The 21151-nt window shown below is 41.5% G+C and overlaps 3 protein-coding genes across 5 annotated transcripts; 1 reads left to right on the top strand and 2 right to left on the bottom strand.

Annotated features, from left to right (window-relative positions):
- Positions 1-1121: 1121 nt before the first annotated feature.
- gnb3a (guanine nucleotide binding protein (G protein), beta polypeptide 3a) lies at positions 1122-3547 on the top strand (the record flags this gene model as incomplete). 2 transcript variants are annotated; one of them, XM_083989235.1, is made up of 8 exons in its annotated part: positions 1122-1178; positions 1368-1513; positions 1783-1846; positions 2400-2562; positions 2683-2749; positions 2834-3035; positions 3115-3331; positions 3441-3547. In XM_083989235.1, 8 exons carry the CDS (start codon positions 1122-1124, stop codon positions 3545-3547), a joined length of 1023 nt encoding a protein of 340 aa, XP_083845361.1. The 2 variants fall into 2 exon arrangements, with proteins under 2 accessions (XP_083845361.1, XP_083845362.1); XM_083989236.1 differs by having other exon boundaries at positions 1122-1182; positions 1372-1513.
- A 1593-nt stretch (positions 3548-5140) lies between these two features.
- On the bottom strand, positions 5141-7894 carry cdca3 (cell division cycle associated 3). Its single transcript, XM_083990219.1, has 6 exons — positions 7833-7894; positions 6940-7090; positions 6739-6859; positions 5729-6655; positions 5579-5646; positions 5141-5393 (listed from the first exon to the last, which is right to left on the bottom strand). The coding sequence occupies exons 2-6, from the start codon at positions 7069-7071 to the stop codon at positions 5301-5303; spliced, it is 1341 nt and encodes a 446-aa protein (XP_083846345.1). The 5' UTR covers positions 7072-7090; positions 7833-7894; the 3' UTR covers positions 5141-5300.
- Positions 7895-8755: 861 nt separating this feature from the next.
- On the bottom strand, positions 8756-19390 carry pex5 (peroxisomal biogenesis factor 5). Of its 2 annotated transcripts, XM_083990497.1 has the most exons (16): positions 19146-19390; positions 16869-17026; positions 16663-16701; positions 16396-16513; positions 16135-16281; positions 15830-15914; positions 15286-15376; positions 14875-14997; positions 13208-13291; positions 12741-12860; positions 12401-12544; positions 12133-12203; positions 11604-11825; positions 11339-11504; positions 11090-11247; positions 8756-10032 (listed from the first exon to the last, which is right to left on the bottom strand). In XM_083990497.1, exons 2-16 carry the CDS (start codon positions 16980-16982, stop codon positions 9786-9788), a joined length of 1929 nt encoding a protein of 642 aa, XP_083846623.1. In that variant the 5' UTR covers positions 16983-17026; positions 19146-19390; the 3' UTR covers positions 8756-9785. The 2 variants fall into 2 exon arrangements, with proteins under 2 accessions (XP_083846623.1, XP_083846624.1); XM_083990498.1 differs by lacking the exon at positions 14875-14997.
- Between the last annotated feature and the right edge of the window lie 1761 nt (positions 19391-21151).

Here is a 21151-nt window from a genome sequence, read left to right as displayed (position 1 = left end):
TTCCTCTCCTTTTCACTTCAAACAAATTAGAGGCAAATCCACTTGGTCATGTGTTTTGACAGGCGAACTCATTCAAATAGTGAACGAGAGGGAGAGAGATTGCTGCAGGGACACGTACGATAAGATCAAGTATCCCCCCTCTTTCAGTTTTCAAGGTAAGATAAAGGAAATATCATCACGGCAATTTATCGCTTCCGAAGAAAAGAGAAGTATTGCATGTGTACAGTAGAAGGAGGAGGATGCTTTTGTTTTGTTTAAGTTGGTTATATTGTGCTGCTTTGCCATGAAGTCGGGGTCATGTGTCATGCTTTCCTCCTCACAACACTCTGTTTCTGTTAAAAGGAATTATCAGCTGGGAGATCGTGACTCTGCCTTTTCACTTGTGCCTTGATTATATTTGTCACACTGCATGAGTTTGTCCATTAGGCGATTGCTTCACTGCTAAACATCGCTCATTTAATCATGACATTACCAAATTCAATAGCCATCAACATTAAGTGAGAGCGCACTGGGGTGTTAAATGGCCCGAACTCTCCTGTCAGTGTTGAGAATTTGATGTGAGGTGAGAGGCGACCCAGCAGAGAGCTGATACTAATGACATTATTACTGGACTTACTGGTTTGGTGTGTACACTCAGGGTGAGGATGTGTGCTTGCAGCATCACCTGGAAGAACAAATACTCTCACTGCTAATGTCATGCTAGAATATTCATACAGCCCGCATGTATGTGTGTGTGTCAGTGTGCGTGCGTGCATATGTGAATGCATGTGTAGGCGTGATCTGTGGGCCTCTGTTTGTTTATGAAATTTTGCAAAGTAGACGAGGGCCAGTTTGACTTGCAAAGTAGCACTTACTTAGAGACCAGAGCTGGAGAGGATTAAAAATCGTTCAGGTAGGTGCAGGTGAAATTCCAGCATGAGGCTTTAGTGCAGGACACGCTGTCATAAGGAGGATAAAGGTATCAGTCACAGTTTTTTTTTTTCTTGAATTGTTCGTTGTAAATTGTTTCTGTTTTTGTTGTAACCCTACCTCTCTTCTTTTTTCTCTTTGTCTTCTTCATTTCAGGAACATCAACTTACCTGACATCTCTTCATTAGTGACTAAACCTAACAATCATCACCATGGGTGAAATGGAGGAATTGCGAAAGGAGGCGGACACTCTCAAAGACCAGATCACTGTCAGTAGGCTCATCCAATTATCTTAAAAACAAAACATATGACAATATAATTATTCATAATATCAACTGACTTTGCTTCTCATTACGAGCTGGTTCTTAAATCTTGCATTATGTTTTTATTGTTCATCACAGCATTTAAGGTCAGTACTTGCGGTGGCCTGACCTCCTTTGTTTATGTGTGCTCCTCAGGCAGCTCGTAAGGCGGTGCAGGACACCACACTGCAGGAGGCAGCAGGTGGGATCACTGTGGTGGGGCGTGTCCAGCTGAAGACCCGGAAGACGCTAAGGGGTCACCTTGCCAAGATCTACGCCATGCACTGGTCCACTGACTCCAAGTAAGTAACATAGCATATTGTACACAATCTGCAACAACACCTGCCGCTTTATTTCATAGCCAAGATCTGATGGCTTTTCTATTAAATTTAGCACAAAGTTAGAGGGAGAGGAGGCAATCACTGGGATGGGAAATTCAAATTGGTGAATTAGATTACAAGTACAAATATTGCATTAAATTGAGAAAATGTATAACATATGGATTGGCTGGTGTTAATTTTTCAGTTTCTCAATCTTTGTTGTTTAATCACTATTAATGTAACCCCACCAGGCTGTGTGTCAGTGCCTCACAAGATGGAAAACTCATAGTGTGGGACAGTATCACAACCAACAAGGTAAGAAAGAGCAAAAGAGAGTTGGGTTAGAGTTACAGTAAATGACAGAGGCAGGCAAATGTAACCCATATAAAGACACTTATTTGTTTTTTCATCTAAAACAGAGTCAGTGGTTACTGTGGCCAAAACAATGCAGCATATCTACCTCCAAATACACCAAAATACACACGTGACCTCTTGACCATTTGAGCGTTTCTCTAAAATATTAGTGAAATAACATCTTTATGTGTTGTTTATGAACTTAGCTAATCTGCTTCTACAGGACTGTGTTGAAGTGGTTTGATCAGATTTGACTGAGTGGCAATAACAATCCACACACCATCAGAGTCTGTATTACATAAAGAATTCCAAGGTGGTTCACCTTCTTCCTGCCCATTGCAGGCCAGAAAGAAAGGTTCAGAGAAAACAGACAAATAGAAATGTTTGTATTTCAAAAAATGTAGAAATGTGTGTATAGGATTCAGTCACACATAGTAAAAAAATATGGTGGAAAAATTAAGTGTTTGTAGCTTCTATTCAGACTTGGGTATTTGACTCCATTTGGTTTCCTCAGGTCAACGCCATCCCGCTCAAGTCCTCATGGGTGATGACTTGCGCCTATGCACCTTCGGGGAATCTAGTGGCTTGTGGCGGTCTGGACAACATGTGCTCCATCTACAATCTCAAGGGCAAGGACGGGAATGTCAAAGTCATGCGTGAGCTGGCGGCACACACAGGTAGGACAACACAACTTGGACATGACATCTCTCAGTCTCTGATGCTGGACTTGCTTTTGATACTATTTGGTCACAGGGGACGCTCGTGGTTTCTCACGTAGTATTTCTTCTGTTGCCCAGGTTACCTGTCCTGCTGTCGTTTCATTAGTGATTCAGAGATCATCACCAGCTCTGGCGACTGCACTTGGTAAGATTACCAAACTAAAGACGAGGTGCAACTTTCTGAAATCTCTGTTGTTAATACTGAAATATATATTGTGTTCCTTTAAAGCGTGCTATGGGACATTGAGACAGGAACCCAAAAGACCATCTTCGCAGGACACCAGGGAGACTGCATGTCCCTGGCCGTGTCCCCAGACTTCAAGTTCTTCATCTCAGGGGCGTGTGACTACACAGCCAAGCTGTGGGACATCAGGGAGGGCGCATGCAGACAGACCTTTGGAGGGCATGAGAGTGACATCAACGCAATTGGGGTGCGCATAAAGATTTCTTGCTCAGTTTTATACATATCTTTGACACATTTTTTTTTCTAATCACCTCTCTTTGGTGCAGTTCTTCCCTAATGGTAACGCAGTGATAACTGGGTCAGATGATGCTACTTGTAAGTTGTACGACCTGCGAGCCGACCAGGACCTCATCACCTACCAGGACTCCAGCATCATGTGCGGTGTGACCTCCCTGGCACCCTCCGTGTCTGGACGTCTCTTATTGGCTGGCTATGATGACTTCAACGTCAACATCTGGGATGCACTCAAATCCGAGAGAGTGGGTGAGTACAGGCAGGAAAGAGACAATAAAGTGAGGTTTTAGACACTGAAAGAGTCTACAATGTGATTTCACATGACGCTTACACCATTTTCTTCTTTGCGGTGGCCTAGGGGTGCTGGCCGGTCACGACAACAGGGTGAGCTGTATCGGAGTATCTTCAGATGGCATGGCATGTTGCACAGGATCCTGGGACAGCTTCCTCAAGATATGGAACTGAGGCTGTTCCTCACCAGTGAGCAGAAAGAGAGCAGTTACCATCTTCCTGGGAGAAAGTGAAGAAGATTAAAAAAAGAAATTGGAGTTTGAGGGAGGGGTGAGGGACGAGAAGCTGCACAGGGTGAGAAGAAGGTATTTTAATTGTGCCAAGTCCTATCTGATGTTGGAGAGGAGTTGTGGTGTGGAGATTCTCTCCTCTCTCTGTCACATTGCGCTCTCAGCTTTCTTCTCACATTATGGGGGAATTTGGGGTGGGACACTGGGTGGTAGAGTGGGGGCAGGTCTCAGAAAAGACCATCCCTATTAATAGTGAATAATATTGCGTTTCAAATCAGTAACATGCACATTTACTGCAGCAATTCAGACATCACCCAATGAGAAGTTGCCAAATGGAAATGGTAGCACACTGGATGAGATAGAATTTGATTATGTGTCAAGGTACGGTCTGTGTAGGTTCACACTAGCTCTACTAACATGCTGTGTTTTATAACAAAGCATAAGTTATGTCATATGAATACTACGAGCATTTGCGTTTTTTGTTTCAGACTGTTGTTTGTTCTTAGATTTGTAGATTCCCTAGATGCTTAACAGTTACATTCTTTTCATTTTCTAATTTTAATTATAATGGAGTTATAGTTTGCAGACATGTCTACATTAGTGTTTGAGTTGTTTTGTATGTGATTGATGGAAAATATTTAACAAGATTTGGGGTCTCATCATTTGAACCAACCCCAGGTTAGACCTGAAAAGTGCTCTGGGTAAACTGTTGAACTGACAGATGGGATAATAAAATGGTTTTTATGGTTCATTAAGCACTAACAAAAAAGATGACCCATTTGTCTCAGGACAGGACTCTCTGTATGAGTGTGTGTTTTTTTTTTTCTTCTCGGATGATAACTGCTATTGTGTGCATATGAGCAATACATCTGAATCTGTATATACGAGCTTACCATTTCCTCTGCATGATAACAGATAAACTTGAAAGTTTGTGTAAATACAACAAAAAAACCTTCCAAGCTCTGATTTGGACAATCTCTTTTCCAACACTTGGATACACACTGTGCAACGTAAAGCAATACCTTTCTTAAAGACTGTCTAATAAACTTGGGATTCTGCATTACACATGTCTTCAGAGTCAATGTCTGATGTTGACCAACATGCCTCCAAATGCTAATTGAGCCATGGAGAGAGGGGGGGGGAAACATTCAATGGCTCAACACTGCTGAAGCACTGTTTTGTGTCTGAGTTATGAGTATGTTCAGATGAAGAGTTTAGTTTCAAGCTCAGTCCATTACAATTTCATTTCAAGTTGTTCATTAGAAATAACAGAGAGGAATCAACAAAGCGTCAAAGCCAGGAGTTTTGTGATCCATATAACGAATGCATCATGAAATATGCAAATGTTACAAAATGAATATTTTAGTGTTGAGCTTTTATTCTGTTTGTGCAGAAATAAAAACTATTCCATTATACAATTTAGGTAATGAAAATTAAATTACAAAAAAAAGCAGAGCATAAAATATAGCTGTATAATGATTTACAACCCGTACAAAGATTTAAAAGCTGAGGTATGACTGCAAATAATTTTATTTATATTTACAAAATGACAAACAGGATAGAGGACTGCACAATGTGGCGGTAAAAGGCAATATACACAAAAGAGAAAAATCAGCTTAGGAAAACTGTACATGTAAAAGCACGTTTTAAGAGATATAAAAGTGGCAGGAACCTGTACACTACTGAGCTACTGTACATCATCTGTTCTCTTTATCCAGAGCCACGGCCAGCACTCTGCGGTCCATCTGTCCACGCCTCTGCTTATCAGGGGTGGACACCTTCAGCTTCATCTGGAAGGTGGGGAGGACAAAAGGTTACCACAGAGATAGATTCACTTTGAACAGCTACATTACACAGCATCACTTAAAAAAAAAAAAAAAAAAAATTAAAAACCCTGCATAGATGAAAGTAAAGTTGCTCCGAGTAAAAAGGAGAACATCAATCACAAGCAGTGAAGTGGCTGCTTTGTGAATACCTGAGAACGCTGGTCCCTGGGTGAGTTAGTCTCCTTAAGGATCTGCAGTGGTGAGCGGCCTTCAGTGCCTAGAAAAGCAGTGAGAGGCGTGAAACAATGGCAACATCTTGTTATAATCATACGCTGGAAAGCCACAAATGGTTTACACACCTTTCTGCTTCAGTTTTCCAGACTGTCCCTTGTTTTCATTGGTTGCGTTCTTGACAGCCACACGGACAGCCAGAGGAGAGGAGCCTCCTTTTCCACCCTGCCCCTGCACTCCTCTTGCTCTTAGCCCAGAGGCACCAAAGCCTTTCCCCAACCACTGGGGCTTGAACACCACCTGGCTCGGACTCTTTGAGTCGATGGTGAGGCAGCGGATGCCTTTGCAAGGCTGCAGCTGTTCTGGGCTGGGGACGGCTGGTGGCTCTGAAGCAGATGCGGCTGGTGAGGAAGATTCTTCAACAACCTCTTTTGTTTCTTCAGGAGCTGGCAGTTTCTCTGCCTCCTCTGGCTGTACAGGGGAGGCCTGAACTGGAGCATCCTCAAGGTTAGAGACTGGAGAAGGCTCAACTGTGGACTCTGGTTCAACTGTGACAGAGGGAAGGGCATAAGAGTGCTCCACACCATCTCCGATAGGCCCCACTTCCACACTGGGAACTGGAGAGGAAGTACTGTCGCGGTGCACCTCGGCAAAGATCTGCGATGAGGTTGCTCCCTCGTGGCACGTGATCAGGCTCATGCTCAGTCTCTTGTGAAGAGGAGACTCCCTTGCTTCCTCTGCCTCCTCCAGGGTAATGTCTCCAATCTCCAACTCCACCTGGGGCTCTTCCAGAAGCACAAAGGGGCTCGAGTCACCCACCTTAGGGGCGGAGTGCTGCACAGGAGTGGCGAGGAGGTTGGCGTGCTCAGCCAGGGAGCTGAAGGTCTGGGACGTTTGAGGGGTCAGGAGGGGCTCGGTAGAAGCCAGCTCCTCGCCCTGGAAGACATCCTCCTCCACAACGTCATTGATGTGTTTTTGAGGGGGGTCAACGACTCTACCCTCAGTCTCATTGTGGAAAATCATTCCCAGGCGGCGAGCAAAGGACCCAACTGTTGCTGTAGGGGCAAGTGGAAGAACATCATGTTACACAGCATTTTAGAGGTGAGGGCAAAACCAACCAGGGGTCGTTTGTTCCTACCTCTCATGACTTCTCTGGCAGGGGTGCGAGCAATGCCAATAGTAGGTGAGCGTGGATCAGTGAATGCCAGTGGACACTCGCTTTTCACGGCAGCAGAAGCTTGGGACACAAGCCCAGGAGCCTAGGATAAACATTTGGTATGGTTGAACAATTTCAAGACATTTTCAATATGTGTGGTAGTAAATAAAGCAGGTAACACACCTGAATAGGAGTACGATCAATGCCGGTAGAGGGAGAGCGTGGATCCATCAGTTGCTGCACACGACCATTTTTGATAGGTGGCTCTGAATTTTTTGGTGCAGATACAAGCAACTTGCTCTCACTGGATCCCATGATGCTTCTTTACTGCTACCTGTTTCATAGATAAATAAAAATAAAAAATTGAAAAAAAAGAGAGAATAGAACACAATTTAACATTTCAACTAAAGCAGAACTCTTTTTTAATTAAAAACAACTTAAAATGCTAAATATGTCGTGAAAAAAATATGAATGAGACAAAACGGTAAAAAAGAAGAAAGGAATAGGTTATTTTCTAAGGTCAATCCCAGCAGTAATGGAGACAATGGAGAAACACGCCTCCTGGCTGCTGCTCAGTAGATTGTTAACTTACACAGCACACAACCAAAGTGTTGCACACAGGTTGCACACAATATCAAGTACAACTTGAAAACGTTAAACAGCGTTGACCAATGTTAGTGATCCCAGTTTAGTCTCACATGGAAACACGAGAGCTTTTACCTTATGTTACACAATTAACGTTTACACAACAGCGATACATAGTATGATTTCGATGTAATGTAGCTTGTTAACAATTGTTTTTACAATTAACGTTATTTCCCATATGTAACGAGTAAGACACATCATTTTCACGTCATTTACGAATTACAGGAGTGGCTGAAAGCACACAACAAGCTAACGAAGCAAACAACAAGCTAGTTAGCGTGATGTTTCCCTATTTCACCCTTTTAACCAGGTGAAGGTGATATGAAACATATCTCAGTGATAGTAGTTGATAATGTTGAGCTAAAACATCGACATGAGATTACTATTCATAAGAACCAAGTTTGCTAAAAAGAAAATATTTCCTTCCTTACCTTAAATGAGACAAAGAAAGTCGATGAATCGTGCAGCTTCGTCTTCTTTCACTGACTCCACACTTGAGATAAGCTGGAGAAACTCACGAGTTTTAAAACATTTAAATGGCGGGTATGCGTACATGTTACTTTTAAACGAGCCAATCAGCGTGCGCGTCCTCTCCGCCTCCTCGGCGCTGATTGGCCTAGGGCACAGCATTCTAGAACTGGGCGTGGCGGCCTGATAATATTTGAAAGTGGGGAAATGAATAATCGCGTGGTTTGTTTTTCCCTTCCTTCCTGCATGAAATTTAAAAGTTACGCTTCATGCATGGACCAACAGAAACACAAAGGCAACACTCAGTGGGCGGTGCTCTTTAGTGTTTACAAGGAGACCAGAGCACAAAATTACAAATCATGACGAGATTATCTGTGTGGGATGTAATTTTACCTTTAGTTACAATCAGTAAATAGATAATGCAAACGCGTTTACAAATTGCTTAAACACGTTCAATGAAAATAATATCACACTGTTCATAATTACAAATTAACATGGGATGGGATGAATTATCATTAAACAAAAAATATATTAATATTATAGATTTTCACTACCTGCTCAATCTACATCAAATATTCCCTTATGGTCCTCTTTACCTGAAAGACATAGCCTACACTTCAAGTATCTTATTCTAACTCCACACTAAACAAAATAAACTGAAAAAGATTACCCGTAAATATCTGTTTGTGTTAAAGCTCTGAGGGTATCTTAAAAATCCTGGAATAAATCTGTAAACACAGATTTTCACTATCTGTGGTACCTTAGATTTAAAACTCTTCATTGCTGCCTCCAGTACCTGCATAGTTGGCCATACTTTCATGTAACATCTGGCCAATTTGTTCATCAAAAAAATTAAGTAATAAGAAAAAGAAAAAAATCACCAACGCATGTTTGGAATCAAAGCTTTATTGCTGAATATTATATTAAACATTGCAATCAGGATATAACTAACCTGAAAACAATTATAGTGCAACAATTATGTTACAATACACAATATGGCATATAGCATTATTTTACAATGAAGCAAATTGTTTTACAAGAGCGATATGAAAAAGAGCACGAGAGGAGCCCAGAGAAATCATTCTCAATGATATTACAATTATATGATCTTATCATCTGATGCACGATTAATATCCCCCAGCCAACCACCAAACACACACACAGACACACGCACACGCAAACACACATACACACATCTTATCGTGATAGTAACAGTCCCGCTGGTTGTCAGTTCATTGTCCTGGCTGATAACTGATAACTAAAAAATTAAATAAGGAATTAAAAAGGAAAAAAAAGCCACTGTAGCACTTCTGACTAGTGTTTGTACTCTGGACCAGCAAAATCCTTCTTCACAGAGCACTTTTGATAAAAGGCAGTACTCTTTTTAATGTCAGGGCAATACTGTACCTTTAATTTACATATCCGCAGTGAATATACAGTTCAATTTACAACCTTCTGTTCAGAAAGACCATGAGAGCATTGAGTGTCATGACAAACATGATAAACTGTCCACATCGCTGGTTATCGAATACAGAAGTGATTGACTCATTCTTCACCATTTACTTTCTTCACCGAGAGCAATTTTCAAATCAATCCCAGTTGTCCACAGATAAACAGAAGAGGAGGGAATGAGCACACTCTCAAACATGTAAAACACAGTGCTGTGACTGTATTACTGCTGGCTGTTTCTGTCCAGGTAGACTAATACTGCAACATTTGATCAAAGTCATTTTAACACACACAAGCACAAGATGAGATCTTTAGGATGGTGGATAATTCACAGTGTCTTCCATCTCCATTTCTCTCTAACCGTTACCACTCTGATTCCTCTCTGCTTCCTCTCTGCTTCGTTCACCCAAGCATCTACCTCCCAGCAAAGCACATTCGCACTCAATGAGCCCTCCCCTGGCTGGTCTTCATTCAGTTCCACCTTCAACCTCTCGCTGGCAGAAGTGAGCCAGCAATGCGTCCAAATCCCGCCGATCGGCAGCAGCGTACAGAGAGCTCTCGCCCATCATGCTGAGAGCCATGCGCAGGGTAGACCAGATGTTGTCCGACATCATGGTTGCCATAGCGCCTCCGGGCCCCCTGGCAGCTCTCGCTCCATCTCCAGCGGCCTGGCGCTGTAGAGACAGGGCTTCAAGGAAGTGCTCCACTGCCTCTCTGAAGATGAAAGAGAAGGAAATGAGAGGAGGACGAACGACTGTTTTCAGACAGATTTACATTTACACCAGTTGCAACATGACCTCTTTTTCCCGGATTACCTTTATTGATAATGAGATAAAAATTTAAAAAAAAAATAAAGTAAAAATAAGCGCTCATCTCACTACAACGAGGTATGACATCATGCCCCACATTGACAATAAATCTGGATCAATAACGTTTTTATAAACAATCTTAACAAAAACTGAAAAACCAACATGGAAGCTGAACTGAATAATTGTTTGACTATGCCCAATAAACTGACAACAGAGCTGTTGCTGCCATCTAGTGGAAGTAAAGGTAATTGTACTCCAGCAATGTTCGATGGGTAGAATTGTCCCAGATATAAAACAAAAAAATAGCAATAACCAAAATGATTGTGTTATTCAATTTAAAACAGAAAACACACAACACTGTTATTCTCCACTGAAGAAAAGGAAAGTTATTTTGACACAAATGGAAAGTAGCACAGTATGTTGTGTATATTGTCTAGACATTGTAGGATATATTTTGTCATATATTTTCCTCCTTGTATCCTATTTATTTTCTATTTTCTCTGGAGCGACCTGGCAGAATAATTTCCTTCGGGATGAATAAAGTTTTATCTAATCTATCTAATCTAATCATCTCTAATGTTGTGTTACAGCTTGTCCAAAAGATAACTGGTTCAACCAGGGCATCTTTCATGAGATCAAACCTACTGCTCCCCTTTAGTCCATATTAAGTCATCTCAAGCACTTAACATAAACAATAAGATGCTTAGTAAAACCCTCCCTTGAACCTTTATTATAATAATTTGCAAGGCATCATACACATCACAAATTTTGTTGAAAGACTGTGTGTTCACTTCTACAAAAAGACGAGCAGTGTCAGGGACGTATCCCACCCTGCTCATAGGCAGTGTGTGAACACCAGGAGTCAACAGTCTGAGAATAGCAGACTTTACCTTTTTTTGGTTTATTTGTATTACTTTCATAAACTAACTGCATGTGTAAAACCAAAATAATTCCTCCTTCACCTGTGTGCTCCTAAGTTGACACAGCTGATTCCCAAGTTGTAGCGGCTCCGGACGAAGCCTGGCTGCAGCTCCAGAGCTCTTCTGTAGGCGGCCACTGCCTCCTCCGAGCGGCTCCCGTTGGCCAGTGTGGCACCTAACTTGTTCCACAGCAAGTAGTCCTGATGGAGACAGAAGAGAAAGAGTGAGAGCTCATCGACAGACAGGGTGGAGACCGATGTTAGGGATCGCAGCACTGGCTTCTTCACTGACCTGTGGTGTGACAGAGAGAGCAGCGCTGAAACAATCCACCGCCTTGTCATACTCTCCGCTGAGGTTGAAAAGAACGCCCAGTCCACACTGCAGCTGAGGGTCCACCTGGGCTGGGTCAGAGTTGGCCGCACGCAGGTACAGGGTCTGGACGTCAGTAAACAAAGATCTGCACAGGAAGAAAAAGAGACATAACAAGAGGTTAGTGTTCATGGTTTTGAAATCGCTGCATCCATATCTTCGGTTTTAAAGCTGAATTTGCACTCACTCTGGCAGCAGTGAACCAAACCTCTCCCTGTCTTTCTCCCTGTCTCTGGCACCTTCCTGTTGACGATCGCGCTCATTCTGCTCCCAGACAGAGCGGTACTTGGGATTGTGCTTTAGCCAGTCACCGAGAGTCTCACAGGCCTGCCTGTGCAGCGACTCATTAGTGAAACTGACAGCCAACGCCATCAGAGCAGTCAGGTTGTCATTCTTCAGCTCAATACATCTAATGGAAGAAAGGTGATGATGAGAGGGGGAAAAAGAATCAGACAAGAATCAATATTACTATTTTATCCGGTGTATAAACTGACTGGTTTAACACTGCAGCAGATACAGCAGTAATTGAGTTAATGACAGTCTGAGGAACGATGCTCATTATCAGTATATGCCGTGTTGCACTTGTTTCCTAATTTCCAAAAACAGCACAACACAGGAGCAAATTTATAAGAAATATTTGCCTCCTGGGGTCCAGAGAAAGTGTATTAATTTATCTGTTCTGCAGAAGTTTTCATTTTACAATTCTGACTTCTGACCTGCGGAGGGCGCTGATGGCAGCAAATTCTTGCTCATTCTCTGCCTGACAAGTTCCCAGATACTGCCAAGCCTGCAATTTAAAGAAGACAGATGCACACACAGACACACACCAGATCATTATCACAGCAGATTTATGTTGGAGCAAAAAAAACTGCAAGCAAATTAAAAGTTTAGGAGATTTATTGAGTTGTTTTCAACATATGCATCGATGATGAAAAGTGTAATCAAAGAATTAAAACCTGAAAAATGCAAATAAGACATTCTCACCAGCTGGTTGTCTGGTTCTCTCTGTACAGCACTTTCGAAGAATCGCACTGCACCGGGGATGTCCCCTGCCTCCATCCTCTTCACTCCCTCTGACAAAGGGTCCGGGTGGGATAAGTACGGGTTGTCCTCTTCAAATTGATACCCCTGCAACAAAACACAAGAAACACACGGGGGCTGCTGAGAGAGCGTCTTGCAGAGCCATAGTGCCTGAGAAACAGCGACATACTGTATGTGGTGCACTTTTAGACACATCTGAGAGCGGTGTGTGCAGAAAAGCTGAAATCCTCAAACACACAAACATAGTATCTCTCAGCAGATGGCTGCACAGGTTGACAGCTACCTTGTCATAAGAAGTGCTGAGTAGCTGATCGAAGTCAGACAGCCAGGGATGGCTCTCCGCATCCCTCTTGGCCATCTCCTCCCACTCCTGCTGCAGTTTCTCCCAGAAATCCACATCACTCTGACAAAATGACAGAGATACACATCATTACTTCACCCCTCACATCATATATCATCCAGTATTATAGACACGTTTGACCTTTACTTTTCCAAGTGAAAGATGAGTGTAGTATATTGATGGTGTTTCCAGCACAACATAGTCTTATGAGAAATGCAGTGTTTTTTTGTTTTTTTTCCTCTAATGGGATAAAGTAACTTTATCAAAGGCACCTTGATGCTAATTGCATTTTCAAACCTCAACCTCCCAGGACCCACTGTGCTGTAACCTCAACACAACGTCTCCCAATTAATACACAGCAGCTTTATCTTTGGGTTTCAAGTTTGACTAGTCGCTCATTCTTGTCTCACCTCCACTGCAGCTTTGGCTTGTTGAAAATCTGGTCCTGATGTGGCAAACTCATCCACCCAGGCTTCAGCTGACTCCTCTGAGACCTGAATAACAACGTAGAGCATTGACAGGGGTTGACTGGAGTCTGCAAACTCTGACCATTTAAATTGTTATTTGAGCTGAGGGTGGTTGCATTAGAAACAGGAAAAAATATAGAGGGAAGTGAATGGAGAGGAGGAAAAGATGAAAGAAGAAACAGCACAGAAAAAGCTCATTGTCTCCTACTCCTACTTTTGTCCTAATTAACTCCTGATGTTCTTACTCTGATGGAAAAAGCACTCAACAGCAACAAAGGAATTTAATGCTGAGTGTATCCTATTTTTTTATGTAGAACAAAACTAAAGGAACAGCACTAGAAGCAAAACTTTAATACAGCTATAACTGCAGCTGAAAATAAAACACCTATCGCTGCCACGACCACAGAGGTCCTACCTGCCTGATGACCTTGGCCCACTGCTCTGCCTGTTTAGCTTTAGTTTTCTCAATCTTCTTATTCCTCTCTGGGGGTTCCAGGGGAAGAGTCCCTCCCCCTGTCTCCATCAGGAACTATGGCAGGAGGCGAGGAGGGGTGGCGGTGGGGAATGGGACAATGTTTTGAGGAGGAGGGAGCGTGGTTTTTTTGGACGGAGTAGGAGTAATTTTAAGTAGTAGGAGGAGTAGATGAATGGCAGTTGTTAATTGAGGGAATGGGAAGCCGAGAGTTCGGAGGCAGGTCAAAAAAATGGGAAAAGTACATGTCAAAGTTAGAGGGCAACTAAGTACATATGGAGCCATGGTTAACATATTCATCATAAACAGGACTGAGGCACACATGCACAGTAAAACATGGAAGCCCTTTTCTGCCAGGAGAAGTAAAGAAATAGATGAGAAGTGAATCAGGATAAAAAATTAAAAAAAAAGATCAATGGTGATTAAAATTATGAGACACTAAGTCAAAATTTTTAACTATGTTTAATAAATATTTTTTTGGAGTTATAAAAGACAAAATTATTGGATACAAAGGCAAATTTAAAAATGTTGACCCAATAGCTCATAACTTTTGCCTTAATTAGTTGAAATCCGACTCATTATCTAATGATTTTACATTTTCGTCTCATAATTTTCATGGAGCATTTATATTTTCTTCCCATCTAACTTTTTTTTTTTTGTTTCGTTCTCTTTTCTTGGCGTAAACCAGCTTCCACAATGTTGTGATTTCAGGGGGAAAATGTAGTTTGAAGTCCAAAAAATCTGGCATTAGCCTTTTTGTGCCTGAACTGAATGAGGCAAAGTTAAACCACTTACAAGCCCCAGTTAACTCAAGACCTCAGGGAAAACTGAGTCAAGATGGAAATAGCTCGATTAGAGTTTGACTGTGCACATTAAAATCTAGTTGCATAAGAAGAAAAGCTGACAGTCAGAAGAGTCCTCTCTTTGCCCAGCAACTTCCATCTGCTCTGCTGAGCAGTCTTGAGCTTCATATTACAGGGACTGTAGTGGCTGCTTTTGGTTACATGTGTGGAAAATGTTACTCTACATCAGATACTGAGGTGATGAGTCACGAGGCATAGCCTATACTGTGTTAATGTGCTTCCCCAATGTATTCCCAGTTGCAACCATCCCATCCTTGGTGGGCAGTGACTCGTACCTGGTTGAGGTTGGAGGCCCAGTTCTGAGCCTCCTCGGCCTGAGCTTTATCTGTGAGCTGTCTGTCTGTTTTGCTCTCCACTGTGACACTGCCCTCGCCAATCTGCCTAATGAATCGCAGGAACTACACAACAACGGAAAAAAAAAATGACAACAAAAAAGCATTTACCATTACTGACTGGTTGGGTTTACACTAATATACTACTACTTTTCAACCCAACTACTGTCTTCCAGACTAAGTCAATAACCTTGAAAAACCTTGTGTCATCAACATTAACAATGCACTATGCTCTCAAAGAGATGCTCTACATACACGTTTAAGAAAAAGAGAAAGAATATGGTATAGATAAGTAGAAAATGAATGAACCATGGTATAAAAAGAATCCAAGAAAGTTATGAACACACTGCTCACCTCTGTGTTTTGTAACTTGGGGTCATCGACCTTTGAGACAAGTTCATTGGCTGTCTGCCTCAGCTCCTCTCCTGGTTGATACTCCTTTGTCCTACAAGGTTGACAACATAAAAAATGTATCTTATACAGCGAGGCTGTTCTATTCTGCACATATAGGCTATAGAAAATCAATTCAAGGCTGAAGAATGCACTTATTTTGTGGCTACTGCACTATGCTGATAACTAGACTGATATCTGTAAGGCCAATATACCGTACACCAGATTCCACTGTTTTTTAACAGAACTCATAGTTGGGCAAGTACATACTGTCAAGTGGGGCTGGACAAGGTTAAAAGTATGAAAATGTTTTAAATTGAAAAAGCCCAATGACTGGAACATTATTAAGATTCAGGCATTCAATTCTGCCAACCTTTTCTACCTGTGCTCTTGTTCTCTTTTGTTGCTTATGCTGCACATTAGTAGCAGTGTGCCTCAAGAAGACATTTTTCATCTGCATATTTTCAACTCTCTCTCTCTCTCCATGTGGCCCAGTCCCTGTTCTAACCATTCATTCTCCTTGTCTCCCAGGTCTCCGAGCCACAACTTCTCCTCTGACTGCTCCAGATACTCCTCTGCCCAACGCCCAGGATCTAGAGCAGAGGAAAAATGCAGGGAGGCACATTGTAAAAATGACTTTCAATGCAAAAATAAAATGATTTATACAAGGCAGATTTTCTCTGATGTCAGTTAAAGGTGATGACAAATGACAGTTGTGGTGATGACTCCGGAAATGTGAAGTGCACCTTGAGGAAGAGTGAAAGAGTAAAAAAGAAAAAAAGAAAAGAAGCAACTATAACAAACTCAAGCTACCTGCAGCCTCAGCGATAAACTCCCTCGTCCAATCCGCATCTGCTGCATCGCCAAGAGCGATGAGCCCGGGTGCGGCGCCAGAGTCAGAGCCCGAGACGAACTCAGCTGCCCAGTCACCAGAAAGGGCCAACGCTGCCACATCTGGAGCTATGACATGAACGTAATGGACAAGACACCGAGTTAGTGCACAGACTTAAGCCTATAATAGGATTTTATGTAAAAAGAAATACTGTATAAAACAATAACAATAATGACATTAACCTCTTTGTGGAGCTTGTCTGTAGCTCTGCTGGTCAATCTGCTGCATTTCCTCCAGCAGCTGACCCATGTCAAATGTGTGTGGGGGTCGTGGGGGTGCCTGAAGGAACTCATTCACCAGCTGGAACCAAAATAAAAGCATGTTATTACAGCTACTAAATCTCACCTACATTTAGAAATCCCATACAGTAGTCCCCAAACGTTTACCAAACTGAATGCAGCATTATAGTCAACACTTTAGTGAATGCCGAGAGAAACACAGGCACTCACCTCTTCTTCAGTTGCAATTTCAATGGGAGTGGGGGGAATCTGAGCAGTAAAAAAAAAGAAAAAAGAAAACAGTCAGCCAGAGCCACATCTGCTATTAATCAGCAATTTTCATGATAAGACTTAAATATGCTGACTTTGGAGGAAATAGTTTAGCTGATAAATTTTCTGTTATCTAAACTACTAATGAAAACCTGCAAATTACTCACTGTAGGTGTCGAGCGGTGCCGCCATGCCCCCCCCTCCGTGGTCATGTGACTGGTCAGCTTCATGAGGGGATTGGCTCCCCCACATTCTGCCTCCACCAACTCCCGCATCGCCATGGCAACACAAAGGTCGTGGCAAACCCAATCAGACCACCTGAGAACTGAAAAGAGCATGAACAGATGCATCACTCAATTGTTTGTTTTGGACAATTGCACATAATTCATTCAATCTGAGTTCAAGGAAGTTAATGGCATCGTATTTTTAGGCCTCCCACTCTTCAGAGTCACACTGCGGCGCAGCGCTGGATAACTCAATAGTGTGATTAATTCACGACGATCCCCAAAGGTGCAGCACACAGTATAGACTTTAATTGCAAAATGAAGATGACAGCAGTTCAGGCCCCACACATCAAATTACACAAAACAAAATGAAGCACTCTGCGCAGCTGAAGGCACCTTTGTACAATTACCCTGTCAACAAGAAACATTTAGTTTATTGCCTGGGGGACAATTGAGAATGATTGATACAAACAATCCACTGCCATTAGCATTAACTTTCTTTAACATCCCCAAAACATTGCTTAGTTTTCCTGAGCCCTTTGAAACACTGATAGGCCAGATGAAACCTTCAGGGTGTCCACACGGCACAGATAGCTTCATGTCACATAACCAAATTCAAGCTCCATCTGCTGTTTTCCGATTCATTTCCTGGCTTAGGTTGACCCATAAATAATGTGGATATGATGGCCCAGCAGGCACAGACATTTACTGCATATTTCACTCCACTCAGCTAGTCCATTAAGTTCAGAGGACTTAAGCTATTCGCTCTACTGCAGCCTTTAAACAACAAAAAAACGAAAAACATATAAAGCTAAATTACAATAACGATATACAAAAATAATTAATGTCCTGGTGGAGCTGTTTTAAGCTTTAAATATTTCTTTGGTACTGACAGAAATATGCCCTTAGCAGTGAATATCAAAAACGGAAAAATACTGAAACTGTCCAGCATTAAAAACTGCTATTGAATTGAATCCTTTTTGATAATCTGTTAAATTTAAAGTTTTTGTAGAAAAAAAAACACATTATTAATTATGCACACATTTTATATAAAGTAAGATACTGAACAAATAACCTGACAGTCAATTCTCAGTACTGAAACTCCAAGTATAATATCAGGACTACTTAAAAATAAAAATTCATTATATTTTAGGCTATATCCTGATATCAGGTCACAGGCATCAACAAAATAATGATATTCGGTATTATTTGGCCTTTGATTATCTGGTGACCACTCACCTCGTCCTCCAAAAGCAAAACAGTGACAAGAGTAAATTCACTGGAGCAGTCCCTGCGTGCAAACCCTGAAAATAATTATACGTGGTCCAGGAGAAAGCCCTCCTGCACAGCTCACTGGCCTATATCCAGGGCCAGGGATGAACAGATGACAAACTGTTATACATGCTGGCCTGCTCAACTTCTCTCTGCCCCTGGGGGAATACATAATGGTTACAATTTTCATAATGAACTGTCAGGAATAGAAATTTAATTCCTTTCCTGTCTCCACCACTCTACTCTATTGGACCATAGCTGGGTTAACCTAAAAAAAAAAAAAACAGCAGTCCAGAAATGACACAGAGTCCACTCTACAGGTGGACTCCTGTGGTCTGGCCTGTAGATTTAAAGATATTTTATTCAGTCTGATTCAAACAGCTGCTGCATGATGATTAGGGTCAAAGTAAGAGGATTAGACAGAGATATTAATACACACACTATGACAGATAGGCCACTGTGACACCTATTTACTTGCTCACTTGAAAGCCACATACCTACTGCATCATGTTATTATCAGTGGAGGACGGTGATGTTTGTCCAGCGCAATCACACATACACTTTTACTGTGAATACCCATTTACATGCATGCATCAAACAGCACCCAGGTGAATTGCAGCCTGTGTCAGAGCAGTAAAGTGACTGGCACCAGCAGTGAGTGTACACTGTTAGCATTGTTATGCCCGAGCCAAACAGTGTCTCCAGTCACAAACAGCAACATTAGCTCTCTCCGCGTTGCTCACTGTGTTTCTTTATATGTCGCTAACGTGCTCTTCTTGTGAAATAGTAGGTTAAAAGGGAAATATATCAAGAACTAACCACCCCCTTCGTCTTTTAACAAAAGCTACTGCAGCTAGCCGAGGCTAGCGGAGGCAGCTAGCAGCAGTAGGGCCAGTGCAGTGCGCCCTCGGAGGCATGAACAGACGGGGAGCATGGTGCTCATCTCACCGCCGACAGCTGCTGCTGCTGTAGCCGCGACCGACCGACCGACCCTCCGCTCCGGTCTGCCCGCTCCGTCTCACTCTCTACGGCCGCGTCGGGACAAAGGCTCCGGCATCCAGCGTGTCCCAGCTCCCCGTGACCGTCGACAACCAGCTGCTGCGTGTTATCAGCGCTTCTCTTTTATTTACCTTCCTCCTCCATGACCCACAAAACCCTCCACCGAGCTGCTGCGAGTGTCTCGTAGCGATACGCTACGTTTGCTACTCTCCAACGCTCTTACGTAAGAGCACGTCTGCGCTTGAAAAGGACCGTAGTTTCAGAAACGCACACTGGATGAAGTACCCAAGCCAAATAACTCTACCCTCTACCCAGCAGCAAAGATTTTTTAACCAAAAGAGATAAATCACAGCACTGTGTCATCAATGTCTGATTTATTTTACTTTATAACTGTGTAAAACATTGTAGTCCAGGCAATTTAGCTCATTTTGGACCCAAATATAGAACTAATTGTCACAGAAGGTTTTTCACCATACATAATTTCTATGAGGTGTCTAGAACAACATACTAAAAGTCCTAAGAAATCCTAGTTGGGGAAATATGTTTAATTCGCATCATTATTTACTGTATAAGTCTATGGTGCCGACGACAATACACCCCAATGGAGCTATTTTTCCCTTTACTCCTATCACAATGAAACTTTACATGATGAAAGTATCCATGAAATGTAAAATATTTTGTATTACAAGTTTCTTTGGAAATTAATTTGAATATGCAAATGAGCCTTACACTAATCAAATATGCCCAAAATACACCCGAATAGGCTTCTTTTTTTCCTTTACTCCTACCACAATGAAACATTGCACAATGAAAGTAGACAGTAACATTTTTTGTATTACAAGTTTCTTGGAAAATTAATTTGAATATGCAAATGAGCAATATACTAATGGAATATGCCCAAAATACACCCGAATAGGCTTATTTTCTTCATTTACTCCTACCACAATCACACGTCACACAATAAAAGTATACATGAAAAGTAACATTTCTGTATTTCAAGTTTCAAGTTGGAACCATTGCAATGAGTCTGGAAACATTATTTTAAGGCTGAAAAAACTGCAATGTTACTTTAACTTATTGAATGGAATGTGTTAGTTATTTGGCCCCTGTTGCTGCTTGTGGCTTTATGGCTTCTTGGCCATAAGTCAATTAGTTTTGAGCTCATTTACATATTTAAAATAGATTTTCCAAGAAACTTGAAATACAGAAATGTTACTTTTCATGTATACTTTTATTGTGTGAAGTGTGATTGTGGTAGGAGTAAATGAAGAAAAGAAGCCTACTCGGGTGTATTTTGGGCATATTCCATTAGTGTATTGCTCATTTGCATATTCAAATTCATTTTCCAAGAAACTTGTAATACAAAATATTTTACATTTCATGGATACTTTCATCATGTAAAGTTTCATTGTGATAGGAGTAAAGGAAAAAAAGAAGCCTATTCGGGTGTATTGTTGTCAGCACCATAGACTTATACAGTAAATAATTATGCAAATTAAACATATTTCCCCAACTAGGATTTCTTAGGACTTTTAGTATGTTGTTCTAGACACCTCATAGAAATTATGTATGGTGAAAAACCTTCTGTGACAATTAGTCTGTCGTAAAACGCTATTTTGCCTGGACTATTGATCATTTGTAATCTTTTGAGCTATTTGGAAATAAAAATATATAGAAATACAGACCAAAAATAAATAAATAAATAATAATAATAATAATAATAATAATAATAATAATAATAATAATAATAATAATAATAATAATAATAATAATAATAATAATAATAATAATAATAATAAAAAAATCAACTTGATTGTATAAACATTTCTCCTTACAAAAAAAATAAATCCAGACAGTACCTACTTTACTAGTCTCTCTGTGTCCTGGAACACGGTGGCATGGAGGGATTATGCTCAATCAGAAAGGTGTGTGCTTCGGATCATAGCTCCAACAGG

Source organism: Trachurus trachurus (assembly GCF_905171665.1).
Source record: "Trachurus trachurus genome assembly, chromosome: 16".
NCBI lineage: Eukaryota > Metazoa > Chordata > Actinopteri > Carangiformes > Carangidae > Trachurus > Trachurus trachurus.
Note: the sequence above shows the minus strand (reverse complement) of the source record. Positions and strands in the feature narration are given on the sequence as shown.

Excerpts from the sequence above, each read along its gene's own strand:
- cdca3 (XM_083990219.1), bottom strand. The coding sequence starts at position 7,071 with ATGGGATCCAGTGAGAGCAAGTTGCTTGTATCTGCACCAAAAAATTCA. Across the intron at positions 6,860-6,939 it reads TTGATCGTACTCCTATTCAG|GCTCCTGGGCTTGTGTCCCA; the intron begins GTGTGTTACCTG and ends TGTTTATCCTAG. Across the intron at positions 5,647-5,728 it reads TGGAAAACTGAAGCAGAAAG|GCACTGAAGGCCGCTCACCA; the intron begins GTGTGTAAACCA and ends CTGCTTTTCTAG.
- pex5 (XM_083990497.1), bottom strand. The coding sequence starts at position 16,982 with ATGGCGATGCGGGAGTTGGTGGAGGCAGAATGTGGGGGAGCCAATCCC. Across the intron at positions 16,702-16,868 it reads GGCACCGCTCGACACCTACA|ATTCCCCCCACTCCCATTGA; the intron begins GTGAGTAATTTG and ends TTTACTGCTCAG. Across the intron at positions 16,514-16,662 it reads AAATTGCAACTGAAGAAGAG|CTGGTGAATGAGTTCCTTCA; the intron begins GTGAGTGCCTGT and ends TTTTGGTTCCAG.